Genomic DNA, 24802 nt, shown 5'->3' with positions numbered 1-24802 from the left:
TCTAGTCCAGGGGACTCCAACCTTGACAACCTTAAGACTTGTGGACTTCAACTCCCAGAATTCCTCAGCCCTGTTCTAGTCCAAGCCCCTGCTCAAGCAGGCCACCCTATGCCATTCTGGAAAAAAAATGGCTGTCCAATGTTTTCTTTAAAAGCTCCAGTAATGGAGCATCACAATTTCTGGAGGCAAGCCGTTCCATTGATTAATTGTTTTCACTGTTAGGTCTCCATCCTTCTAGGTTGCTTCTCTCCTTGATTAGTTTCCATCCATTACTTCTTGTTCTGCCCTCAAGTGTTTGGAGACAAGGCTCAAATATCAGAAGACCGCTATCAAGTCACCCCAAGTGAAATCGGTTGTGAGCTCCTTGGCCGGTTGACATTTCCAATCTCTGGAAGGCTCAAAAAGCAAAGATCTATGCAGTTTTAAAAGCGATGCAAGAAAGCGCTTACTGTATACCCAGTTGGAGAAAAATCCTATTTGTGATATTTAATTTAATTATATTTAAATGTAAATAAATCTAAAGTCAAGGCAGGATTTTTTCCAGCCCCATCGAGTTGAGTGAGATCCTGATTTGATACTCAGTGGCCAATAGTGGCTCTCACTGTGGAAATAGTTGTGTATCCTTATGTTAAATATGTAGCTACAGGTGTGTGTGTGTGTGTGTGTGTGTGTGTGTGTGTGTACATCACATAAATATGACTCATAGCCCAAAACAAATATTCCAGTAGAGTGAAATTGCCTGTAGATGAGCTCCAACACTCATCAGAAAGCTCAGAAGACTAAATCATCAGTCCCAGCGACGACCCAGATTGGATCTTGCAATATGTAATGATTTCAAACCAGAAGTAATTCATGACAATGATTTGATCTGAACACAACTCCTGATTAGAAGGCTCCATCCCAAGGTTAAGAGGACATTAATTGAAAGACAGAATGCGATTTCATTATAATCTTATCTCATTAACTATAAAGGTGAGGAACTGGTTTTCTGTTGTAAACAGATGGCAGCTCTCATTTCCATTGAATTAGCTTGTCCCCAGAAGATATCTGTAACCTTTTGGCTATAAATGTAGGTAATTAAATAAATACATGATGAATTGTTTACATTGCCTTTGAAATGAAGTGAGACAGTGCTTGCTTTTTTTTTCTGGAAAGTATAAGTCAGACAAGTTAGCATAGCTATGGCAATAGCTGGCTGATTTTGTTTGTTTGCTCATATTTCCTTAAATATTCATTTTTAGGGGAAAGGATATATTGCAGGAACTGCAAAAAATGGCAACTTCTATCCCAACATTTTACCAGCAAGAAATGATTTTCGACTTGTGATTTTTTTATTTTTGGGGGGATATGTGAAGCCAGTCACTGTGACCTGTAAACTAGGTTGACTTTTCTATAATAAGAAATGAGACCACTATGGATTGTTCCAGAAAGACAAGCCATCAATGGCTGCTTAGAGAAATCAAAAGGCTAGATCTCAATATTCTCTTCAGTAGATTTCTTTAACCGTTTAGCCCATTTAAATCTCTCTATCTTCCCTCTTTGAACTCAAAAAGTCTTTGAACGCACTTTGAATTCAAACCCCCATACATGGGAGATTTCCCCATACAAAAAGGAACCATGAGCATACCTGTTGAATTTCAGTAACTTTTCAGTTGGTGTTTTTTTTTAAAAAAAAAATGCTCAGAACTTACCTGGTGTTCCAGGAAAGCCGAAATCTCCAGGAAAGCCTTTATCTCCTGGTAAGCCAGGTAAGCCAGGTTCTCCTTGGGACCCTGGTTCAGCCCCAAAGACATCACCAGGGGCTCCATTTGGGCCAACCAAACCAGGACAGCCTTCTGGACCAGGCAGTCCATCCACCCCATCAACTCCTTGTCGCCCTTTTGAACCCGGATCTCCAGGAGGGCCAGGAAACCCTTTCAAGAAAAGAAAGCAGGATTAATTTTAAAGCAACAGAGAAGAGCTGCTTTACGGGGAGAAGGTGTAGGAGGAGGAGCAGGCAGAGTGTGGAGGTGGAGACAAGAAAGGAACAGTCTAGAATCTCTACCTAGCTACAAATGGTCTAAGTCCAGCCTCTCTTGAATCTCATTAACTCTTACCTAATACCAGTTTAATGCTTTAATGCTTAAAATGACCATTAGTTGACTAGATTCTTATGTATAAGCCTGAGCAACAAATCAGCTTAACTGGAATGTAATATATAATCCTGATTCTTTGCACCTGACAACATCTGTAGCAACAGGTGATGTGTCTCATCATCCGTTCATAAAATTATAAGCCGGATCCAAGTGGATCCAGGGTGGTTATGATTTCCAGCAAAACCTGGACTGCAATAAAACTGAGATGATGTTCATAAGGAGAGCAAACGTCATTCCATGTTCACTTGATGGGTGGTGCATGATGTTGCAGTTATGCTAGCAAACCATCATTACGTCTGTACCACAAAATAAATGTCCACAGGCATGTGGAAACACCATGGTTTGCCAAGGCATTAAAGAAGTCCTTAGAAGCTCTGCAAAACCAATCTAGCGGACAATAAGCTGACAGAATTAACCACCTCTGTTAGCTTTGTGAAGTTGTCCAGAGAAGAAGCAGACCCAGGAATATTAAGGTCAAGGTGTCAGGATTCTGGCAGTTACACCCCATTTAAATCATGAGTCTCAAGTCAAACTTCCAAAACTTCAAAAGGATTTATTGGGAGTTAACATGCTGGCACTGCCTGGGTGTAGCCAACTCTGAGACACATCATTCATTGTTACCCTTGACCCTGGTTTACTAAGGCTTTATAGAGTGGTATTAGTACTTCCCTTGATCTTGATTGTATCCGTCTGTTAATACAAATTAGGATTGCATTAGCTTTTTTGGTGGCTGCTGCACATTGCTGGTTCCTATTTAGCTGGTTGTCCACTAAGACTCCAAGATCCCTCTCACAGTTACTGCTATTGAGCCTGGTTTCACCCAGTCTATATGTGTACTTTTGGTTTTTCTTGCCCAAGTGTAGGACTTTACTTTTCTCTACATTAAATTTCATTTTGTTAGATATGGCCCAGTGTTCTAGTCTGTCAAGATCCATCTGGATCCTGAACCTATCTTCTTGAGTGTTAGCTATTCCTGCCAGCTTAATATCATCTGCATATTTGGTAAGTTCCCCTTCTATTCCCTCATCTAAGTCATTAATGAAGATATTGAAGAGTCCTGGGCCTAAGACGGAATCTTGTGACACCTCACTGCTTACTTCCCTCCATGTAGACTTAGACCCATTAAGGACTACTCGTTGAGTAGGGATATCCATTAAGGGAGAACATACGGAACTTGCTCATCCGTTTTGGTACAGCCACAATTGTGCCCCAAATTTTTGTTGCCAAGCAAGACACTTGCTAAGTGAATTTTGCCCCATTTTATGACCTTTCTTGCCACAATTGTTAAGTGAACCACTGCAGTTGTTAAATTAGTAGCACGCTTCTTAAATGAATCTGGCATTGACTTTGACTTTGCTAATCAGAAGGTGATCACATGACCTCAGGACACAGCAACGGTCATAAATGTGAGTCAGTTGCCAAGCATCTGAAATTTGATCCTGTGACTACGGAGATGCTGCAACGGTTGCAAGTGTGAAAAACAGTCATAAGTCACTTTTTTCAGTGCCACTACTTGAAGTATTGTAAGTAGAACACTCTCTGTAGTTAACTTTTTAAAGGTTCGGGTATTTCACTTGATTTCTGGTGATTTCATGGGTCTATCCATCTAAAAGTTTTGGCAATATTACGAAGTGTGTGACCAATGACCTCTGACATTTGCCTCCTCTCTGCTTCTTACCTGGCATTCCTGGGAATCGAGCCAACCCGGGTATGCCCGGTTCTCCTTTTAAGCCATTTAAACCTGGCTGCCCTGGGAAACCAGGAAATCCTTTGCTACCCTTGGAACCTGAAGAGAAGAGGAGGGAATCAGTTTGGGAAGAAACAAACACGTGTCCTTCGTAGCTTCCTAGAAAAAACGTAACAATGCTCCAACTCCCGTAAACACATTTTGCATTGAAGCACTCCAAAGTCAATTTATATTCTAGTGCAGGGGTTCCCAACCTGGGGGTGCGAGACGATATTCCAGGGAGTACGAGAAAAGTCCAGGTAAATAATAGGATATTGGCTATACGTTGGCATTTTTATTTTCTTTTGCAATGGATTAACTTTGTTTTCATTTTAGAGTTAAGTATCGTTATTTAGTGGCCGTCCCATACATAGCTGAAAAGATTCAATCCAACCATATATTTAACGCGTTCAGTAGTTCCTAAAGTCTAAATTTCAGGGGGTGCGAGGTTCGAGTGAAATTTCTTTAGGGGTGCGGGGCGAAAAAAAGCTTGGGAACCACTGGTCTAGTGGTTTGCCCTGTCAGTATTAATGGGAGTTGGTCTTAGATGAGGTTCCTTTGGTCGGGCTGTTTGCTGTTGGCTTTTCTGGATGTTTCTTGTTTGGGATACTGTTTATTTGATGGTAGGTCTGAGGTTAACCTTGGAGTTAATCTATGCTGATCTGGGTGCTGGTGGCTGGTGGAGAGATGCTGGAGTCTTTTTGTTGATTATCTCTTTTGCATAGTCTTGTTAATGTCTATATGTCTATGGATAGCTAATTAGACAGAATGCCAAGCAGGGGTGGACTTCAAAAATTTCAGCAATGGGTTCTCTACCCGGTTGCTGGATGGGCGTGGCCTAGTCGGCCTCCTGCATCATGGTGGGGCGTGGGGTTAATGTTTTCACGTTCCCCAGGCTCCGGAGGCTTTCCTCGAGCCTGTGGGAGGGCGAAAATGGCCTCCCCTGGGCTCCAGAGGTCCTCCAGAGGCCAGCAATGGGCCTGTTTCCCGCCTTCCGGAAGGCCCAATTTTTGCCTTCCCTGAGCCTCTACACAAGCTCTGCACTTACCTCGCATCCAAAATGAGCTGCATGGAGACTCCAAGGCGGGGCGCGGTGGGCGGGGCAGGACATGGTGGGCCGGAGGTAGAATCTGGCGGTTCTCTTGAACCAGCCATAACATTAGCTACATCTCAAACCTGGGTGAACCCGTAGCAGCCCGCCTGATGCCAGGCTTCTAGAATGCAGGCCTAGCAGGACTTGGCAACTTGGTCTAGGGTGGCCACGTTTTCCCAATTGAAACTATGGTTAAGTCTGTCCTCATGTCGTGAAATCAAAAGAGTTTTCATCATGTCTTCTGACTGCTAGAAGAAACTGGGCTTAAAGCCCAAAGCTACCTACCTGGAAACCCTAAAGGTCCAGGAAGTCCAGGTGGACCAATGATTCCAGGGATTATGCAGGGCAAAGTTTCTCCTAAAGGCAGAAAATGTATTAAAACTTTGTTCTTCTTTTTTGGGTTGAACAAAACTTGTAAGGACTTTTTCCATGTCCCCTAGAAACAGGGACAATGCCCACATCTCAAGATCTACCAGAAAATAAAGTGCTCAAATCCTGTTCTGTGGCTTAGGGACAATTGCATGTGTGATGTTGGTCAGGTGGTGACTGTTGCACCCCGGTGATTCTGGGCCACTGACAAGAAACAGAGCTAATTTTCTTTGTAATTATCTGCAGTGTAGTCTGCTTTTCTGTAGGCAGAATGCCTTCAACCTCCAATTCCCATTTTTTCCCCTCCCCTTTGTCCCCATAGTGGCAAACCTATTATAGTGCCCTAAGATTTTCACACCTGGATTTAAGGCAATTTTGCAGCTAGCATAATGTTTATCTTGCTTTTTTTAAAAAAAGCATGATGGACAGCTGATCACAACTGGTGATTGCAATGTATTCTATATAATGCAGCTTTTGGAGATGACCTGAAAGTTACAACAGTTCCAAAATGTGATGGTCAGATTGCTGGAGAGTCCAACCTTCCATTGTAGGATTGTCATGATGCTGCAATCATAATTGGAGGCAGATTCTGGTAGTCCCTTTGGACACAGTACCCAAAAAATTGACTTCCAAGAGGGATTGATTAATGGTAGAGGACAACGAGGTGTCTGAAGACTCCAGCTTACTCCCAAGTAGGGGACTGGCACGCCTTCAAATACCACTTGCGGTAGAACAGTGTTCATCCTGACCTCCAGCTTGTGAGCATTCCAGAGGCATCTAGTTGGCCACTGCATGAAATAAAACCCAGCCGGACTATTTTAGCACCAGAGTAGTGACAGCTTCTGGTTGGCTCATGTTGAACTTTCATAGTAGCTATGAGGGCATTTGTGAGTAAGCAGCTAGACTGGGAGTGTCAAACTTGATTCCATTGAGGGCTGCATCAGGGTTGTGTTTGATCTTGTGGGGGGCTGAATGTGTGTGGCAAGGGTGGGCGTGGCCAGTTCAATATCACTCGTGTTGGGGGAACCTGTGGTGTCCTGGGTGGGGCTGGTGGGATCCACTGTCTCCAGAGAAGGAAGGTGAGACCAGGGAGAGGGCCAAACCCTTGTGCTCCAGAGGAGCCTCACCATCCTTCTCAGGCCACTCGGAGGACCCCTGGATGTCAGCGCAGGCTGTCCAGAGCCCTAGGCTGCAGGGTGCAAGCGCCCAGCCTGGCCTTCAAGCTCCCATGGCACCGGGATCCCTCAGCCCAGCCCCGCTTCCCCAAGGGGGAGCTTGGCTGGGCTTCCTCATCCTCAAGGCTGCTGCTGCCCTTCTCACTCTTCTTGGCCAGGTTGCTCATGGTGTTTGCAGGAGGGCAAACTGGGTGGTTCTCCCGAGAGGGCTGCAGCAGACCATTGCAGCTGAAAACGGAGCCTGGGAGAGTCACACACGGCCCTTCCAAGCTCCGTTTTCGCCGGTAGAGGCACCACAGGCCGCTCCTTTGCTGTTTCCAGGGCTGCCCTGTGGAGCAGATGTAAACTTTCCACAGGCCAGATCTAGCCCACGGGTCCTTGAATTTGACACCCCTGAGCTAGGCTGACAGGGAGAGATTAAACTAGCCGTAGCAAAACCGTACCATTAGCTACCATAAAGTCAGGCCAGGAAAGACTGAGGCAAGGAGCACCTAATGCAATGGAGCGAATGACTGAGGGATGTCCCTGTATCTTGTGGTGGAACCTGCAGTAGGGCTGGAGGGAAGCATTAAGAAGGAGCCGAGCTTAGAGTCTTCTTTCCATGGCAGAAGGCAGCAACTTAACTTCCCCCAGAAGGCCATTCTTAAGGAAATGCAATCCATCTGGGGAGATTCTTGTAACTTAGGGGGTTAACAATAAAGTGTCTGCTTTGGACTATTCCCGAGTGGTTCCGGTTGCTTGTCCCTGACCACCAAGGCCCAAGAATGTTCTAAATGGTTTCAATTTCTGCGGATGATCTCATTTTCATAGTCCTAAAAGAAGCAGAGTGGAACTGTGCAAATTTTCACATAAAGCATGACAAAAGGAAAGGGTTTTGTAGTCCCCTTGTGGCTCCTGATTCCTCCATCCTGATTTAGGATTTGCCAAACACTTTATTTACTGATATAAAATCAAAAGGAAAACAGCAGAGGGGCTTTTAAGGTTTTCCCTCCCTTCCCCCCCCTCCCTCCCTCCCTCCTTCCCCCAAATTAACCTCCCCTCCTTGCCTTATTAAGCTCCCGTGAAACAGCAACTACCAGAACATCCCGCCCAAATGAGCACCAGCCCAGTGAATGCACAGGTGAACGTCAATCCAATCCTTTGCTGAGTGATAAACATCTTAATCTATGGAATAGGGCAGTGGCGCTGGGTCCTTTGGCAGCCACAGTATCAAGTGTCCAGGGGCCAAGTACTCACGTCTTCCAAAGCCATCGACCAGCTTCATGCAATAAGCAAGGTACAAGAACACACAGCCAGAAGGGAAGCAGATGCCAAGCACGGCAGTGCGCGACTTTGAAATGGGGCAGGGGGAGGAGAAAAGCACTGGTAAGCAAGCCCCCCCAGGGATGGATGGTGCCCCTTGACACAGATGACTTTGTCCATCAAGTAGGATCTCCACTTTGTGGAACAAAATGCTCCCGGGTGTGCATATGTGCGTGTGTTCGGGGGGAGGGGGGAGAGCGCCTTGTGTCGTAACAGGAAGGAAGAAGGTGCCCCCGTCCCTTTTGAGCTCCCAGGACCTCGCTCTCACCTCCCTGAGCGTCTAAGTCTCCATTACCAACCTCCTCACCGCAGCAGCAATCACCTATACCGGTTAAGCAAAGGAGCACAAGTTAAAAACGAAGCCGATGGGAAAGGACGAGCAGAGAAAGAAAGGATAACCCAAGAGAAGGTTGGTTTGCATCCCAAGCTGCCGAGGTTCACAGGGACGATACACAGGGTTAATCCACCCAGACAGTCGTCGTAAGAGCTAGAAGTTCTAAAGCCATTAGAAGACAAGCCTGCATCACATTGAGAGACAAGGTGGACAATGGGGCGGGGCGACATAAAAACCTGGGCTCCCCTGGGCCTTTAGCAGGCTTATCACTAAAGCCTGCAAGATGAAGCCCCTCCCTTGATGAAGGACCCAATTCATATATAGATGTACAAATTAAATGAACTTAAACCCGCAGTAGAAGAATAGCCATGCTGCCTTTGATACAGTTATTGAGGGGAAACCTTGGGTGAAAAACAAAGAATCAGCATGGGGTTGGTCTTTGCCTTCTGGGTCAAGTCAAGGTGGATCCCAAGCACAATGTGAAGACTCAATCCCACAGGGAAAAGATTATGTTGTTGTCGTCATCATCATCATCATTATCATCATCATCATCATCATCATCATCATCATCATCATCATCACAATCCAATTATTTTGTTTTAGGAAAGCTTAGATCCACCATTACATCTGCAAAACCACCTCAAGCTCTATGAGAAGAAGATCTAAATGCAATCTTCTCAGGCAACTTGAGTGGCTTACTTGGGGACGGGATGTCTTCCCTAACTTTATCCCCACAGTAGTCCTGTGAAATAGACTGGGCTGAGATTGAGGCGCCCAGAGGCACCTGTTAACTCTCAGGTTCTAGTGGGGACCTGAACTTGGCTCTCCAAATCCGTATCTAACAACCTGAATGATCCACTATCCTGACGGCGGTGATCCATCCAAAGTCAGATTCATCCCCACATAACTTACCCGGTGGCCCTGGAGGTCCAGGTTGTCCTGGAATTCCACTGATCCCTGGATCCCCCGTAAGTCCAAAACGTCCATTTGGCCCCGGAAAACCAATGCCAGGTAGGCCAATCTCACCCTGCTTCCCCTTTGCGCCAGGTAATCCAGGGAAACCTTTGTCCCCTGGGAAGCCAAAGCCATCATCACCCTAAATGCACAGAGACACACACAAAAAAAAAGACACTAGGGAGAAGGGAGAAATCCCCACATCAAGGACGATGATTAGGACAGTTATCAAGAGAAAAACTCTTGGTTTGGAAGCAAAGGTCCTGAGGGTTGATAAAGCCCACCTCTCAGGAAGATGAATCTGCAAACCTCCGGCTTGGAGTTTGGCCTGAACTGGAGAAAGAACGAAGGCGGTCCCCAAGCCCTCCCAAAATAGGGCAGATCCCTGATGCCGCAGTTATCTTTGAGGACAGGATGTATCCCAGGACCTTTTGCTTCCTGGTATGGTATGCAAGAAGCAGCCAGGTAAGTGGGCGGGGGGAGAATCAATTATAGGTGGATGAAAAGCTCTTGTAAGATAACAGTTGGGGGTGGGGATGGTTCATCATCTTATCTTCTCCCAGAAATAGCACCACATCTAATCTAAAGGTCAGCCCTTTAATCGAGGCAGAAGAGTTTACAAAAACGTGACAAGTTGTACATACTGATCAGTGGTGGGATTCATTTTTTTTTACTACCGGTTCTGTGGGCGTGGCTAGGGGTGTGTGGTCATGTGACTAGGTAGGCATGGCTGATTTCTTTTTTCTTTTGTTTTTTGCAGTGCCCCCCTGTGTTTTTTTTTGGGGGGGGGCTTCTGAGCTTCAGGGAAGCCTCCTAGGGGGCGTTTTTGATCCCAGAAGGCTTCCCTGGGGCTCAGGAAGGCAAAAAACGCAGCCTGGGGTGGGGGGGGGGCATGCAGCAACCCCACGCTTCGTTTTGAGGCCGCCCTGGGGCCCAAGAAGTCCAAAAATAGAGTGAGGGGGCGGAGGTTTGTCGTTTATTTTGCCTTCCTGGGCCTCAGGGAAACCTCCTGGGTGAAGCAGCAAGTAAGTGAGGGGAATCCCGCCACAGCTGATCATGGGGGGGGGAGAAATACTCCCAGGAGTGACTGGGCAGGCTAACGTCAGGCGGGCGGTGAGGTGAGCGAGCGAGAGGTGACCAGGCAACCGGGTTGGGGGCGTGGCCAGCAAGAAGTTGCTACTGTTTCAACAACCCACGCCAAATCCTTGCTACCGGTTTGGGCGAACCGGTGCAAACCACTGAATCCCACCACTGATAGTGATTCACATCATCAAAGGAAAGCAGTCTGGTCTCATAATCCATAGCCAGGAAGACTATACTGGCTAGGGATTCGAAGTGATGAAGCTCAACAGCTCTGGATGCCAGTTAGGGGACTACATTTAATTGCAAAGGGCTCCAAGATGGACAAACCTACCGGAAGGCCACGTGGACCTGGGACACCTTGCGCGCCATCCCTACCAGGAGTGCCAGGTTTCCCTGAAGGACCCCTGAGTCCAACATTCCCTGGATCTCCTCGAGGGCCTCTGCCTGAGTCTGAAGACGGTTCCCCCTTTTGTCCTTTAAGGCCTGGAAGACCAGATTGACCTTGGAAACCCTGGAAGACAAACAGAGAGTTCAGCAAAAAACAGACGGTGTACTCATTAACTACAGGAGTGAAATGGCATGTAGAATGATCTTGGGAGATGAGGATAAAAGACGCTGTCTAGGGAATGATCAGATAAGAGAGGACACAGCCTGCAGCTCCATAATGGACAAAGAGCCTCAGAAAGAAGCCTCACTAATATCTCAGGCTGTGAAAAAAAAGACGGTGGGAGATTTGTACTTTCAGATTTGGAAGATTCTGTTAATGTAGTCTTAGAATAAGGTAGAACTCGCTTATCTGGTCATGTTTCTAGTCTGGTGCACCTGGGAAGTCTTCAGGAGTTATTGTTTAAACCAGATTGGCCCTGGACATGCTGTGTTTTTATTTTTATTGCTTTTGGTGTTCAATATGAATCAGATAATAAAATTATGACCTACAGTAAATTCTGTGCATATATTAGCATGAAAGATCAGGTCCACATGTAAAGGTCCATGTAAATTGATTTATTACTACTCATGCTTATGCATAGGAATCTTCTCAACTAACTTTGCTAACACAGAGATTCTAGGCCAATCCCTCTTTCAACTTCGCCCCTCAGTACAGTTCTTTATTTCAGGAACATATAGCGGTGATCTCTTCAAGATAGCTAGAGATGAAGAGTAATCTATTAGTCTCCTGTCAGCATTCCAGAAAACCTCCACTCCAACAAATAACTCCGGGACAGACATCTTCTCAAAAATTCTGGTTTATTTGGATAGTAAACTGACACATCTGGGAAATCCAGAATCTGAAAGTTCCAGGTTTCCTTGCAGGAAGTAAAAAATTACAAATCCACCCCTCCCCCGCACCTATCATCGCATCACATGCCCCAATCACCATCCGTCCCAACTTTAGGCTTCCCCTCACCCAGGTGCAGAAATAACATGACCTTGACTTAGAAGAAGAATGCTATTATGTCTAACCACATACACTCCAAGAAATCCCCCCTCCCATTTTCCCAGGCTCAAGAATGTGGCGGTGTGGAAGGGTCTGGTGTCAATAGGGCTTCCAAAGCTGACACTCCCAGCAAAATATTACCCTTGCCCGATCCTCTTTCGAGACAGGGGAACATGTCCTACATATGGCCATCCACCATAAACAGCCTTCTAAGGATGGATTTCATTTCCCCCATCAAACAAAAAAGGTGTTTTTTTTTAAATTAAGCTTATCTAACCTTTCTAATTTCTTCTGACAGTCTTCCCTACCAAACAAAAGAAATCCATGATTTACTTACTGGTGGTCCAGGGGGACCTAGTATACCAGTTCCTGGATCTCCCAAGGATCCTTTTGGCCCAATATCACCTTGTCTGCCAGGTTGGCCAGGGCTGCCCGACTCCCCTGGCAAGCCAACTCTTGTGATTCCTCCATCACAGGCACAATCACCACCTTCCCCTGGGAAAACAATTATTCACTTCAGACATGAGCCAAAACCACACCACAGTTGTGAGCTCAAATCAGGATTTTTTTTTTTAAATTCTACCTGTAAGTGTGAAACCTGGTATCTGTATTTTAGTTGTTTCTCTCTCTGTGTGTGTCTTTTGTGTTAACAAAAGCCAAAAATGTAGAATCAGGAGTTTAGTTTTAGTTTAATTTAGTTTACTTTATTTTCATTGCACCTTGTACAATGAAATTAAATACCATCTTCAGTGTACATTATGACGGAAAATAAACACATATCCTTCACATTCTATATATTGAATTGAAAACCCCTGATATTGCATTAATATTGCACTATACAGTAGAATTCAACAGAGCTGCCCTGTGATAGAAGCTGTTTTCAACCTATTTGTTCTTGTTTTATTATCCTGTACCGTCTGCCAGATGGTAATAGTTAAAAAAAAAAAGAGTGCCCAGGATGAGATGGATCTTGAAGGATGTTTTGAACTTTCTTAAGGCAGTAGGAGCTATAAAGGAGCTTCCAAAGAGGGGAGAGGGCAACCAATGATCTTCTGGGCAATGACGTTAACCCTCTGGAGTGCTGTCCTATCTGCCTCTGTGCAATCGGCAAACCATACAGAGATGCAGTAAGTTGAGACACTCTCTATGGTGCAGCAATAGAAGGAAGTGGTAGAATAGAGAAGAACAAGTTTCTTCTGTGGAGTGAGTGAATACATTCGCCCGTCATGCTCACGGGTTAAATGAAGGGATACACGCTTCTACAGATACATAATGCCCAGGCAATTGGCAGATCCTGGAAAGCTAATAAGGGACTGGACTCCTTAGTATTTGGCTGGAAGATCTCTGGAAAATGAAACGCTACAGAAATGTATACTGGCAAAAAAAAAATTGGCAAAAAGAATCAGAAAATAAAATATAAGCTGAATAGTCAAGGCCTTGTATCAGATCCAAACTCTGTCAAGGACCTTGGAGTACTCACCTCTAATGATCTAAGTGCTAGAGCCCACTGCAACTATATAGCCAAAAAGGCATTAAGAGTTGTTAACTAATCCTACGTAGCTTTTTCTCTGGTAATATCACACTACTAACTAGAGCATACAAAACATTTGCTAGACCAATACTCGAATACAACTCATCAGTCTGGAACCCACATTACGTATCTGATATTAACACAGTTGAGAAAGTCCAGAAATATTTCACAAGAAGAGTTCTCCACTCCTCTACTCGTTGCAGAATACCTTATGCTACCAGACTCGAAATTCTAGACCAAGAAAACCTAGAACTACGCCACCTTCGGTCTGATCTAAGTATAGTACATAAAATTATATATTGCAATGTCCTACCTGTCAATGAATACTTCAGCTTCAACCATAACAATACAAGAGCACACGATAGATACAAACTCAAGGTTAATCGCACCAAACTTGATTGCAGGAAATAACGACTTCAGCAACAGAGTGGTCAACATCTGAAATACTCCACCTGACTCTGTGGTTTCTTCCCCAAACCCCAAAAACTTTAACCTTAGACTGCCTATTATTGACCTCACCCCTTTCCTAAGAGGTCTGTAGGGGTAGTGCATAAGCGCACCAACGTGCCTACTGTCCCTGTCCTATTTTTTCTTTTTCTTTTTCTTATATGTATACATTTCATGTATTAATAACTATGTTTATACTTATACCTGTTACATTATAATTGCTTGACAAAATAAAATAAATAAATAAATAAATAAATAAATAAATAAATAAATAAATAAATAAATGTGTCCATGAGGTCACCAGACATTAATGCAACTTAAGGACAACTTGTACTCAATTCGCTCTAAGCAAAATAATTTCCAAAAGCAGGTTAATACCCATGTCCCCAAAACATATTCCTGACTCAGTATTAAATCTTGTCTTATCAGTCTATCTTTGGTTTATGGGAGATGCTGAAAGGATGTATCCTAGCATTTGTTCCTTCAGATCACAGGAATTGGTGGTTTCTTAATTAACCTGGCTCCTTCCTCCAAGTTCTGAGAGTGATTTAAAGTGTTAGATTAGGAGTGGGAAGATTTATGCATCTTGCTTCTAGTCTACAGACGTAAGTATAGTACGTAAAATTATATAGCTGCATAGATAAATAGATGAAGTTCATGTTTTCCTAAACAGAAGGTTTTCTTTGGGCCATGGATCCTACAAACCAGGGGTCTCCAACCTTGGCAACTTTAAGACTTGTAGACACCAACTCACAGAATTCCTCAGCCAGCTTTGCTCCAAACCAAAGTGAAAATTCTGCCATTACTCACGCCAAGAAGTAAAAACAAATATTGCACAAGTGGATTCATGTAAAATGTTGTGGTACATTTTATAGCTGCTTCCTTCTGAAAAAACCAACGATTGAGTACTTGGGAACATTGGGGGAATGTTCAGACAATGAGAATTCTACTCACCTTTATACCCTCTTAAGCCAAAGATTCCTGGGGGTCCCCTTGGTCCAGGGATACCTGGTACCCCAGGTTCACCACTAAAGACTGCGCCTGCTGTGTGTATTGTTTCTGCATTTTGGGGAAAAAAAAGATTTTTAAATCCACAAAGATCTAGAAAACCATATAGTCATGACAAGTAGAGAGATGACATTTCCTTGCAGCAAAGAGAAAGCTGACCAATTTTCATGCACAAAAGCAGGGCAGAATAGAAGTTGTATATGATCTTGGACTTACCTGAAACACCTGGTAACCCTGGAGCTCCGGATAACCCTGGATCACCATCTTTCCCAGGTAGGCCTGGAGATCCAACTGTAGTCTTTCCTGGGTCTCCTCGGTCACCTTTAAATCCTAGGATCCCTGGGACTCCTACTGAACCTGGGAGACCTAAATGAGGACTATGTTTCAGGAATTATCATTTCAATTCATTCTCCTCATACCTCATAATCTGCTCCTTCGTTTACTGCTAAAAACAATAGTTTTCTAGTTTAAGGCATCTTGGCCAGGTAAGCCAACACTCAGCATTCCTGTTGGATTGGAAGAGCCACGGGACAGTCATAGAAAACTATTCTGCTAGCATTTGGGACCAAGGAGAGGAGGAGATAGTATATTTTAGTGGAGATTTGCCTGATATGTCCTCTCTGACTAACTTTGAGCTTCAGCTCACATCACCATCATTATCATTATTATTATTAACAAAAACAACAGTGTACACAGCAAATGAGATAACTATGCTGGGTTTCGTATCACAAATCACTAGTCAAATACTTCCCAAGCGCTTAGGACTGCATGATGTATCGGTGGATTATGTGAGCAGATCCCAGTAAGGTGGCCTTCTGCAGCTGACCAAAGGTGATTTTGTCAGCGCCAATTGTTTTCAAGTGCTTGCCTAGGTCTTTAGGCACAGCACCCAGTGTGCTGAGTACCACTGGAACCACCTGCACTGGTTTATGCCAGAGTTTCTGCAGTTCAAGGTTCAAGTCCTAATATCTGGTGATTTTTTTCAAGTTGTTTCTCATCGATTCTGCTGTCACCAGGTATGGCAATGTCAACGATCCACACTTTTTTCTTCTCCACAATCGTGATATCTGGGATATTGTGTTCCAAAACTTTGTCGGTCTGTATTCAGAAGTCCCGCACTAGTTTTGCATGCTCATTTTCAACCATTTTTTCAGGCTTATGATCCCGCCAGTTCTTTACTACAGGCAGAGGGTAGTCGTGACACAGGTTCCAGAGGACCATCTGAGCGACTGTGTTGTGACGTTGTTTGTAGTCAGTCTGAGAGATTGTCTTGCAACAGCTCAGTATGTGATCGATGGTTTCATCCGCTTCTTTGCAGAGTCTGCATTTGGGGTCATCAGCAGATTTTTCTAGTCTGGCTTTGATTGCATTCGTTCTGATGGCTTGTTCTTGGGCTGCAAGAATCAGGCCTTCTGTCTCTTTCTTCAGTGTTCTGTTGGTCAGCCATAACCAGGTCTTTTCCTTATCTATTTTTCCTTGGATTTTTTCAAAGAACTGCCCATGTAGTGCTTTGTTACACCAGCTGTCATTATTATTATTATTATTATTATTATTATTATTATTATTATTATTATTATTATTATTATTTCAGCCGCTTCTTGGGTGGGGGAGCCACCTCCGTAACTTCCACGGTTCCCGCCGCCGCTGCCGCTGTTATTGGAGATGGCGCTGGCGAGAGACAGACAGCTGCAGCTCAGCCTGGGCACTTGGAATGCAGGAAAGGGCTGCACACCGGGACTTTTGCAAACTTGCAGAGCCCGAGGCTGGAGCACCAAGGGTAGCAGCAGCAGAGACGCTCGCTCAGCTCTTCTCATGTCCACCCAGCCGCTCGGGATTAAATCAAAACGCAGTGCGTGGCGCTCCCAGGTACCTCAAAAAAATTTTTTTCCTGTTGTTACGGGGATGGGGGAAAAGCGGGAGCGACTCAGGCACTGTTGTTGGGGGCGGCACTGGCAAGAAAGGCGCCAGCACCGGTGGGAACTGTGAAAGCTACGGAGGCCTGAGAAGTGGCTGAAATGCTGCCGGACATCCATGCCGACGCCGACCGCCTGCTGACCCGGTGAAGAAAGGGGTAAGGGAGCCCTCTGTGCTCCACCATAGTGTTAGGAGTGGCTGATAGTGAGGCGTAGCTGCCCGCGGGGCACTCCTAATGGTAAGTCCCCTGCCTCCCCCCCAATTTTGCATGTTTTAAACTAGGGGGAGGGGCTTAATTTCATTTTATGCCTAGAAAACATGCTGGAGAAACACGGTAAAATTCAGAGAAGTGCAAGATAAAAAGATGTGGAAAGACCTGGCTCATAGAATCACCAAGTCAGACTCAACTGAACAGATATCATCATCATCAAGATGAAACTGGGTGAGGAAAGATGGAAGAACAACAGAAATACAGCAGGAAGGATGGATAGAGGGAGATAATTTCATTGATTCCTTCCAGAAATCAAGCAAAGGATATCAGGTAGTTGGAAAACCCACTCTAAATATCAGTAAACTACATTTTCCACCATTTCCCACTTTTTGCACCAATATGTGAAGCATATTAAAAGTTCCTCTAAGTCCTTCTTCTTTGTTTCACTGTATTTTTCTCTTTGGTATTTTCTGAGACATTTTTGTCAGAATCATGACGGCCATGTCTTTCTAGAGACATGATCAACACTTATTAGAAAACACCTCCGATACTTTGAAGTTGGCTTCTTACATAAAGATACTCCTGGATTCTCTCACCAGCCATGGATCCTTAACTAGATTACCTGGAAAGGTTGGAGGACGTCCTGGTTGCCCAGGAAATCCTATCAAACCAATACTCCCCTCATCTCCTCTAGGGCCAGGGGTTCCTGGTGTGCCGGGGTCTCCAGGGGGACCTAGGATTTAAAAGATGGAAAGAAAATAACTTCAGAACTTCTCTTCATTTATCTCACTCATTGTATTAGTAGCCTACTTTTGGAATCCAAGAAGCTGATTTAGCTGGAGTTAGAACCCACAAAATTCAATGGTGCCTAAACTGATCAATTCAGAACTTTTCCTAACATTATCTGGAAATGCATAGGATTGAAATAGAGACCTTTGACATGCAAAGAGGTCCTTTAGACATTCTACAACAACTGCCTTGGAAAGAAAATTGGCATTTAAATTATCCTTTGGTTCCACGGAGAAGGAGGAAGACCAAGAGATAAAGTCTGTGATGGGTGAAACTCTCTTGGTTCATTCTGACCAAACATGCAGGGATGATTTAAATGTGATTTCTGCACTAAATGGAAGTTTGGATTTCATTGTCTGAAGGTCCCCTTCCAATTCTAGGGACCTCTGAGTCACGTTCCTGCTGTCTGTATATCCTGCATTGGTCAAATGATGGGGAAGACAGTAAAAGGAGAAGATGGGCTCCCTCAACACTGTTCAACTATTTACAAAGTCTGCACTACTATTACTGTTAATCTTCTCATCACTCCTTATCACCCATTTCCTCCCACTTGTGACTGTATGACTGTAACTTTGTCGCTTGTATCCTTATGATTTATATTGACTGTTTCCTAGTATGATTTGATAGCTTATTGTGCCCTATGATGATCATTAAGTGTTGTTCCTTATGATTCTTAACTCTTGACAAATGTATCTTTTCTTTTATGTATATTGAGAGCATTTGTACCAAGACAAATTCTTTGTGTGTCCAATCACACTTGGCCAATAAAGAATTCTATTCTAAAAATAAATTGATTCTTCTTCTCCAGAAGATGTTCTATAAAACAGTGATAGTTGAAGGACATATTTCACAGGGTTTAATTTGGATTCCTGCATGGAACCAAGGCTGGATGTTAGGAACACTAAGGACTCTTCTGACTCCAGGTTCTTTTGTTGAAGGGTTTCCCCGCTTTTTTAATCACACAATCCTGCCAGCAGTAACAATTTCCACAACAGAAGATTGCTCAGACAAGCCAGATACAGCAATTTTGCATTTATGAATCCTCTAGTGGTTCTGCCAGATGCATTCCCATATCCCAAGAAAATAGAGCCATTCAGCGCATCAGGTGGGGATGATGGGATCTGCAATGTGATCCCTCTGGGAGGCACTCCTTGTGGTCTACTCTGATTTGAATGTCATGGAACTCCAGTACAGAGCAAGTGTAGTAACCCTAATCTAGCCTTGAGAAACATTTCATTCTTTTTAACTTATTCTTTTCTTATTCTTATTCTTCGTACATGTTAAAAAGACATGGAGTTGTAAAGAAAATCATCCACCTGATATGACAGCGCCATTTCTGTCAACAATTATTGAAGGGCCTGGTGGACCCACATCGCCAAATTCACCCTGAAAGCAAGAAATAGAAAACACAAGAGCTTCACAGTTTTGTCAAAAGGCTTCTGCTTCATCCAAAGTGTATCTTGGCAAATACAAAGTGGGTGGGTGGCATGGTTGAATGATTGTATGCACACACACACACACACCCAAAATCTCTGTAATACAGAATCTCTCAGGGACAAAACTTGGCTAGAACTGTTCTCCTTAAAAAAGAAAACATTACTTTTTAGCTATTTTGAATCAAGAAACATCCCTATTTGAGCCTTACTATATTGGAATTGCCTTACAAACACGTTAATAATATCCTTATTTCAATGTCTGCTTCCCAGGTCTACCTAAAGTGAAGAAGTGACAGACCAGGAAAGGACTTGATTGGGTAAAGAGAGTTACAGAAGTTCATAATTTGTGGGCTTGTTTTGCAAGAGGGGGAAACTATCATTCAAACTATCATTGAAATATATTTACCAATATTCAACTGGGAGGAAATCTACGTGTAGGTGTTTTATTCCCCTTTGAAATCTCTTGTTTAGTTTGGTTTTTGTATTTTGGTTCCTGTTTTTGGTGTTTGCATTTTAAAATCATGAATAAAATAAAATTTAAAAAAAATGTTATTTTTTTTAAAAAGAGAAAAGCCAGCCACAGTTACTTTTGGGCTATTTCCCTGTCTTGTCTAAAGCTACAATATTTGTGCTACCTGGTCAATTTTTCTTTGGGGGGAGGGGTTTTTACCTTTCCACCTGGAGAGCCATCCCAGCCAGGAAATCCTGCTTTGCCCAGAACTCCCTGAATGATGAAACAATGAAAGATGATTCAGAATGAGAGGAACACGGAGGTTTTCTCCTTGCTTTCTTCTGTCCTTATTCATTTATTGAAAAATAATGTATTCTGCACACTGCATAACACCTTTCAGCAGCAAGCAAGCAAGCCAATTCTAATGAAAAACTCTGGATAGGCTCTTGTATACAGTAACACTGCATGCTCATGAAGAAGCAAACTGAGTCACCAATCAAATTAAAAACCCAAATCGCCTAAACATGTGCTCTGCAATGCCTTTACATTCCAAAGGTCCAGGAAAAGAATTAAACGGTCTCAACTGCCTTTTGAAACTTGAAAATAATTAAGAGCCCAACTGTCTGCCCAAAGTCTTGATAAAATAGTTTCTCCTTTAAAGGATCAAGATCCAGGATCTCCCATATAAAACTAGACGTACGCAATGTTTTGCTGGATCTCACCAGAAAATGCCCACCGTGGCATCTTCTGCTAGATGAATAAAGATGTGTTTGACCACACAACATACCTTTCTGCCTATGTTTCCATCAAGTCCTCTCAGTCCCATGTCTCCCTAAAATGAAAGGAAATCCAATGTGCTGTTGAGTATGTGCTCCAGTTTGACATCTACAGGCTCCTCCACTGGGCTTGGACATGCTCTAAGTCTTAGTCCCCAATCCTTTGGGGGAGTCTGGCGTATCTTTGCTAAGCAATTAGTCATTAGTGGAGGACTACCGGTACAAATATTTTCCAGAGAGCGAGATATTTAGAAGCTTCTTACCCTGGGTCCTGGTAAACCGGGGATGCCTTTTTCTCCCTTTTCTCCGAAGCCCCAGGAACCCTAAACAAAACACACACAAAAAGAAAAAGAACAAGGATAAGGTTGATCCTTCCATGTCTTTGTGCAGACTTACACTTTTCCTACCAAACAGTCGGATGCCAGAGCTCTCTGCTTTGCAGTCTGATGCTGAAAACCACATCTCCAACTCCATAGTTCTCCCAGAGGCATAAGTAAGTCAGCAGAAACCATGTTTAGGATGAAAGGACTGGATGGGGATAAAAAAACGATTGTGCAAAATAAAGAACAGGAGTGCCAGGTGTGTGCATATATAGCTTTGTCTGAATCAACTCAAACATTTGAGTCCAACTGACTTTATTTAGCAGTTCAACAAAAGATCTGAATCAACTCAAACTTAGCAGTTCAACAAAAAATCTGAATCAACTCAAATTTATTTACCCAATCCATTCACATGGTTGGATAAGACTACGTTGATTATCAGAATGAGATAATGCATATTGCATTTTATATGATTTACTCAGATCTCTTGTGTGATTGAAGCCACCTGTACCAGCATCAACCAGATTGTAGTAGATTATGGGAAGATAAGGGATTGCTATTCTGCACCAGGATTTAGCATCCAATATTCTACTATGGTTTAATGAGACACTTCTTAGAAACCTCCAAGTTGGATACATAAGTCAAGAGCAAATTGCCTTTTCTTATCACACTTCTCAACAATGGATATCAAAAAGGTTATTGTCTCAAAGTTTTAAATAACTGTCATGACTGCTACAAGGCTTAATCTGTCAATATTATTGATCTCTTTTTCAAAACTGCCCAAACTATGGACATTGTAATATCTCGTAGTCTTGAATTCCATAAGTCAGTACATTATCTACTGCATGATGTAAATATAATATTGAATTATATTCCCTAAATATTAAAGTTGACATTTTTATAAAGAACTGTAGCTTTTCCAAGCCCGGGGAGCCAGCAAAATAAGTTATTTTATGCAAGTGGAACAGATCCGTGCTCTAAACATTAAAGAATGGATTCACGACATCAGTTTTCCCCCAATTTTTTAAACATCCTTATAGTGTTGTGTTAGTTAATGAGTACATCTTTATTTCATTAAAAAAAGAAAAGAATAGTAGCCATTGATGTTTCTTCAGAAAGGAAAAAGTAAAGATAAAGATTTCCCTGTCCAGTTATATCCATCTCTAGAGCAATGTGCTCATCTCATTTCTTGGCTGAGGGAGCCTGCATTGTCTGGGGACATTTTCGTGGCATTGTAGCCAGCATGGCTATATGCCAATGTTATTTTCCCACCAAAGTGGTACCTATTTATCTACCCGCTTTCGAGCTGTTAGGTCAGGGGTCCCCAAACTTGGCAACTTTAAGACTTGTGGACTTCAACTCCAAGAATTCGCCAGCCAGCTATACTGGCTGCAGAATTCTAGGAGTTGAAGTCCACAAGCCTTAAAGTTGCCAAGTTTGGGGACCCCCGTGTTAGGTGGTCAGGAGCTGGGGCAAGTAATGGGAGCATACTTCATTGTGTGAAGCTCGGGGATCAAACTCGGACTGTCAGCTCTCTAGCTTACAAATTCAGTGTCTTTAACTCCTGAGCCATCATGCCCCCAATTCATAAAAGTATTTTCATGTAATCAATGCCAAGTTGCCTCCATAGTAGTAAAAAAATAAAAAGATGAAGCAACATGACTCAACATAGTCTATATTTAACACTTAACAGATGTATATTTAAGGCCTGAATTAATTTTATTTAATACCATGGAACTTTGTTTTTTTCATTTTTCTTTTTCCTGGGTTTCATCCCGTCCCTTATTTTCAGTTTATTTTAATCACTGAAATGCATATATTTTCCCTTGCAATATCAATACATTTCATATTGTCCAGTTATTATACTTCACTGGTAAATAAAAATATGTGCACACAGAAAGAGTCTGTGTTAATTTGTGGTGAATTTACATGCAATCAATGCCTTCATTTAGCATGTTTCATCATTTACAGTATGTTAAAAATGAGTTCAAGTAAGGTTTTATCTATAAGCATGAATTGCCCAGAGGATCTGTAAGCCACACCCCTGCTGACATCGCTGTACAGTTTGTTCTGCAACTCCATTTTTAAAATCAATTTTCTGCATTATGACTCACTCAAAGGTGACATTAAAAATCACGCGTCTCCCTTAGACATCGATGAACATCTCTGGAATATCCAACCATGGACAGAAAACCCCTAGTTATGCACCTCTTATTTGGAGAAGAGGCTGCCCGCAAGCAATTTAATGACACAATTAGTAAACAATTTACTCCATGGTTGCAAAGTTTCCTAAAACACACTTTTCTTAGATTACAAAGACAGCATCATCATCTGCAAATGTTTCATGGTGGTAGTAAATTCATGCCACCACCCAAGAAGGGACCAGAGGAGGTGGGGGTGGAGGGTAGGAGGGAAAGAGTCATTGTGCCAGATGCTAAGAAGCTGTAATAAAAACTTCTGCCTATGTGAGCTGTCATTGAAACCATCCTTCTGAACGAGAAGCATTTGTCAAAAATCCCAATTTACATTAGAGGGAATTTGTTTACATGTAACAAAAAACAGAAACAAGCCAACAATGTATGCTTCCATTATTGCAATGAAAATACACCAATACTGTAGGACTCATTACAAAGGCTTATTATCCTTGGGTGGAAGCCATGCTCATACTCAGACAATGATGGGATGATGGGAAGAAGGAGAAGACAAATGTGTGATGGGGAAGATGCTCAGGTTCTGTTCTTTCTCCTTTTTCCACATGTTCAGAAGAGGAATGGGGACCCTTTTGCTTCCATGTTTGTCAAACATGGCTTCATTCTAGATGGGTTCCTTGGTTGGGGTGGGGTTTGTTCCGAACTATGTGCCACTTCCAACCTCTTCAAAGGGAGAGAGGTCAACAAAGGTTGGCTGAAACATCTTACCGGAAGTCCAGGACCTCCTGGTGGGCCTGGAATTCCTTTGACACCAGGAACGCCCTGAAACAAAAAATACAAAATCAAAACACTCAGTAATGTATCACTACTCAGTACTGAAAGATCTAGGAGTGAACATTCATTTTTAGGTCTATTCATTTATCCTGTAGATACATTGACATCCAAATTCTAAACCGTGGTTAACCATCACTGTCAATTTATATTGAGTCATCTGGTTAACATACAGCGTGAAGTTACCTTATTTCAAAATTGTTAAGATGAATCAGTTTGTTGAGTCTGGAAAACAGGCCATTCCTATATTCTGCATTGGCATCAGCCGTGGAGCTCTAATACAGATAATTCGGGTGAGGAGAACCAGTTTTCAAAAAAACACATGAATGAAGTTAATGAAAAGAAGGACTAGGGGTGACATGATAGCAGTGTTCCAATATCTAAGGAACTGCCACAAAGAAGGTAGGGATCAACCTATTCTCCAAAGTGCCAGAAGGAAGCACAAGAAGCATTGGATGGAAACCAGTCAAGGAGAGAGCCAACTTAGAAATAAAGAGAAATTTACTGACAATAAATTAACCAGTGGAAAATGGCTTTCTTCCAGAGACTGTGGATGCTCCATCACTGGAGGGTTTCAAAAAGAGATTGGACAATAATTTGTCCAGAATGATATAAGATCTCCTGCCTTGGGCAGAGGGTTGGACTGCAAGACCTCCAAGGTCCTTTCAGTTCTTGGAATACTGCATCCAACTTTGGTCACCAATATAAAAAAGATGTTCAGACTCTGGAAAGAGTGCAGAGAAGAGAAGCAAAGACGATTAGGGGGCTGGAAGCTAAAAACATATGAAAAATGGTTGCAGGAATTGGGCATGGCTTGTCGAGTGAAAAGAAGGATTAAGGGCAGTCTTCCAATATTCAAGAGACTGCCACAAAGAAGAGGGGGGTTAATCTATTCTCCAAAACACCTGAAGGCAGGACAAGAAGCAATGGATGCAAATTAATCAAGGAGAGAGAGAGACAACTTAGAAATAAGGAGAAATTTCCTGACTGAGAATAATTAACCACTGGTATGCTTGCCTCTAGAGACCGTGGATGCTCTATCACTGGAGGATTTCAAGAAAAGGTTGGACCACCATTTGTCCAGAATGATTTAAGGTCTCTTGCCTTGGGCAGAGGGTTGGACTACAAGATCTCCAAGGTCCCTTCTAATTCTGTTCTTCTATTGTCTAATACCGAAGCAAAAAAGTTCTCTTGCACTCTGCTGGGAAAGATAAAGTGTGGTTTGCAATTATGTATAGCCAAAACAACTTGACAAAGTCAAAGAACTGATATTGGTTAAATTAAGACAACTGAGCAAGTAGACACATTGTACGTGGTACAAATCAAAAGCTA

At 43.0% G+C, this 24802-nt stretch overlaps 1 protein-coding gene and 1 pseudogene across 2 annotated transcripts in view; both read right to left on the bottom strand.

Moving 5' to 3' along the window:
• Positions 1 to 24802, bottom strand: part of COL4A6 (collagen type IV alpha 6 chain) — a 182497-nt gene that overhangs the window by 32767 nt on the left and 124928 nt on the right. Inside the window, exons 13-27 of one of the 2 annotated variants that reach the window (XM_087940928.1) lie at positions 23408 to 23461; positions 20433 to 20492; positions 20181 to 20225; positions 19613 to 19666; positions 18823 to 18892; positions 17340 to 17450; positions 14809 to 14958; positions 14539 to 14643; positions 11944 to 12101; positions 10503 to 10682; positions 9047 to 9230; positions 8069 to 8122; positions 5240 to 5311; positions 3814 to 3921; positions 1692 to 1913 (exon numbers count right to left, since the gene is read on the bottom strand). In XM_087940928.1, coding sequence (XP_087797054.1) covers positions 1692 to 1913; positions 3814 to 3921; positions 5240 to 5311; positions 8069 to 8122; positions 9047 to 9230; positions 10503 to 10682; positions 11944 to 12101; positions 14539 to 14643; positions 14809 to 14958; positions 17340 to 17450; positions 18823 to 18892; positions 19613 to 19666; positions 20181 to 20225; positions 20433 to 20492; positions 23408 to 23461 — 1627 coding nt within the window. The remainder of the gene's footprint in view (positions 1 to 1691; positions 1914 to 3813; positions 3922 to 5239; positions 5312 to 8068; positions 8123 to 9046; positions 9231 to 10502; positions 10683 to 11943; positions 12102 to 14538; positions 14644 to 14808; positions 14959 to 17339; positions 17451 to 18822; positions 18893 to 19612; positions 19667 to 20180; positions 20226 to 20432; positions 20493 to 23407; positions 23462 to 24802) is intronic. The other variant, XM_087940926.1, reaches the window with a different exon arrangement.
• Positions 15223 to 17320, bottom strand: LOC148124773 (uncharacterized; annotated as a pseudogene).

This window comes from Pseudonaja textilis, chromosome 12, assembly GCF_049901715.1.
Source record: "Pseudonaja textilis isolate UNSWEBS1 chromosome 12, rPseTex1.2, whole genome shotgun sequence".
NCBI classification, from domain to species: domain Eukaryota; kingdom Metazoa; phylum Chordata; class Lepidosauria; order Squamata; family Elapidae; genus Pseudonaja; species Pseudonaja textilis.
The sequence above is the reverse complement of the archived record's forward strand: the minus strand, read 5'-3'. Positions and strand labels throughout refer to the sequence as shown.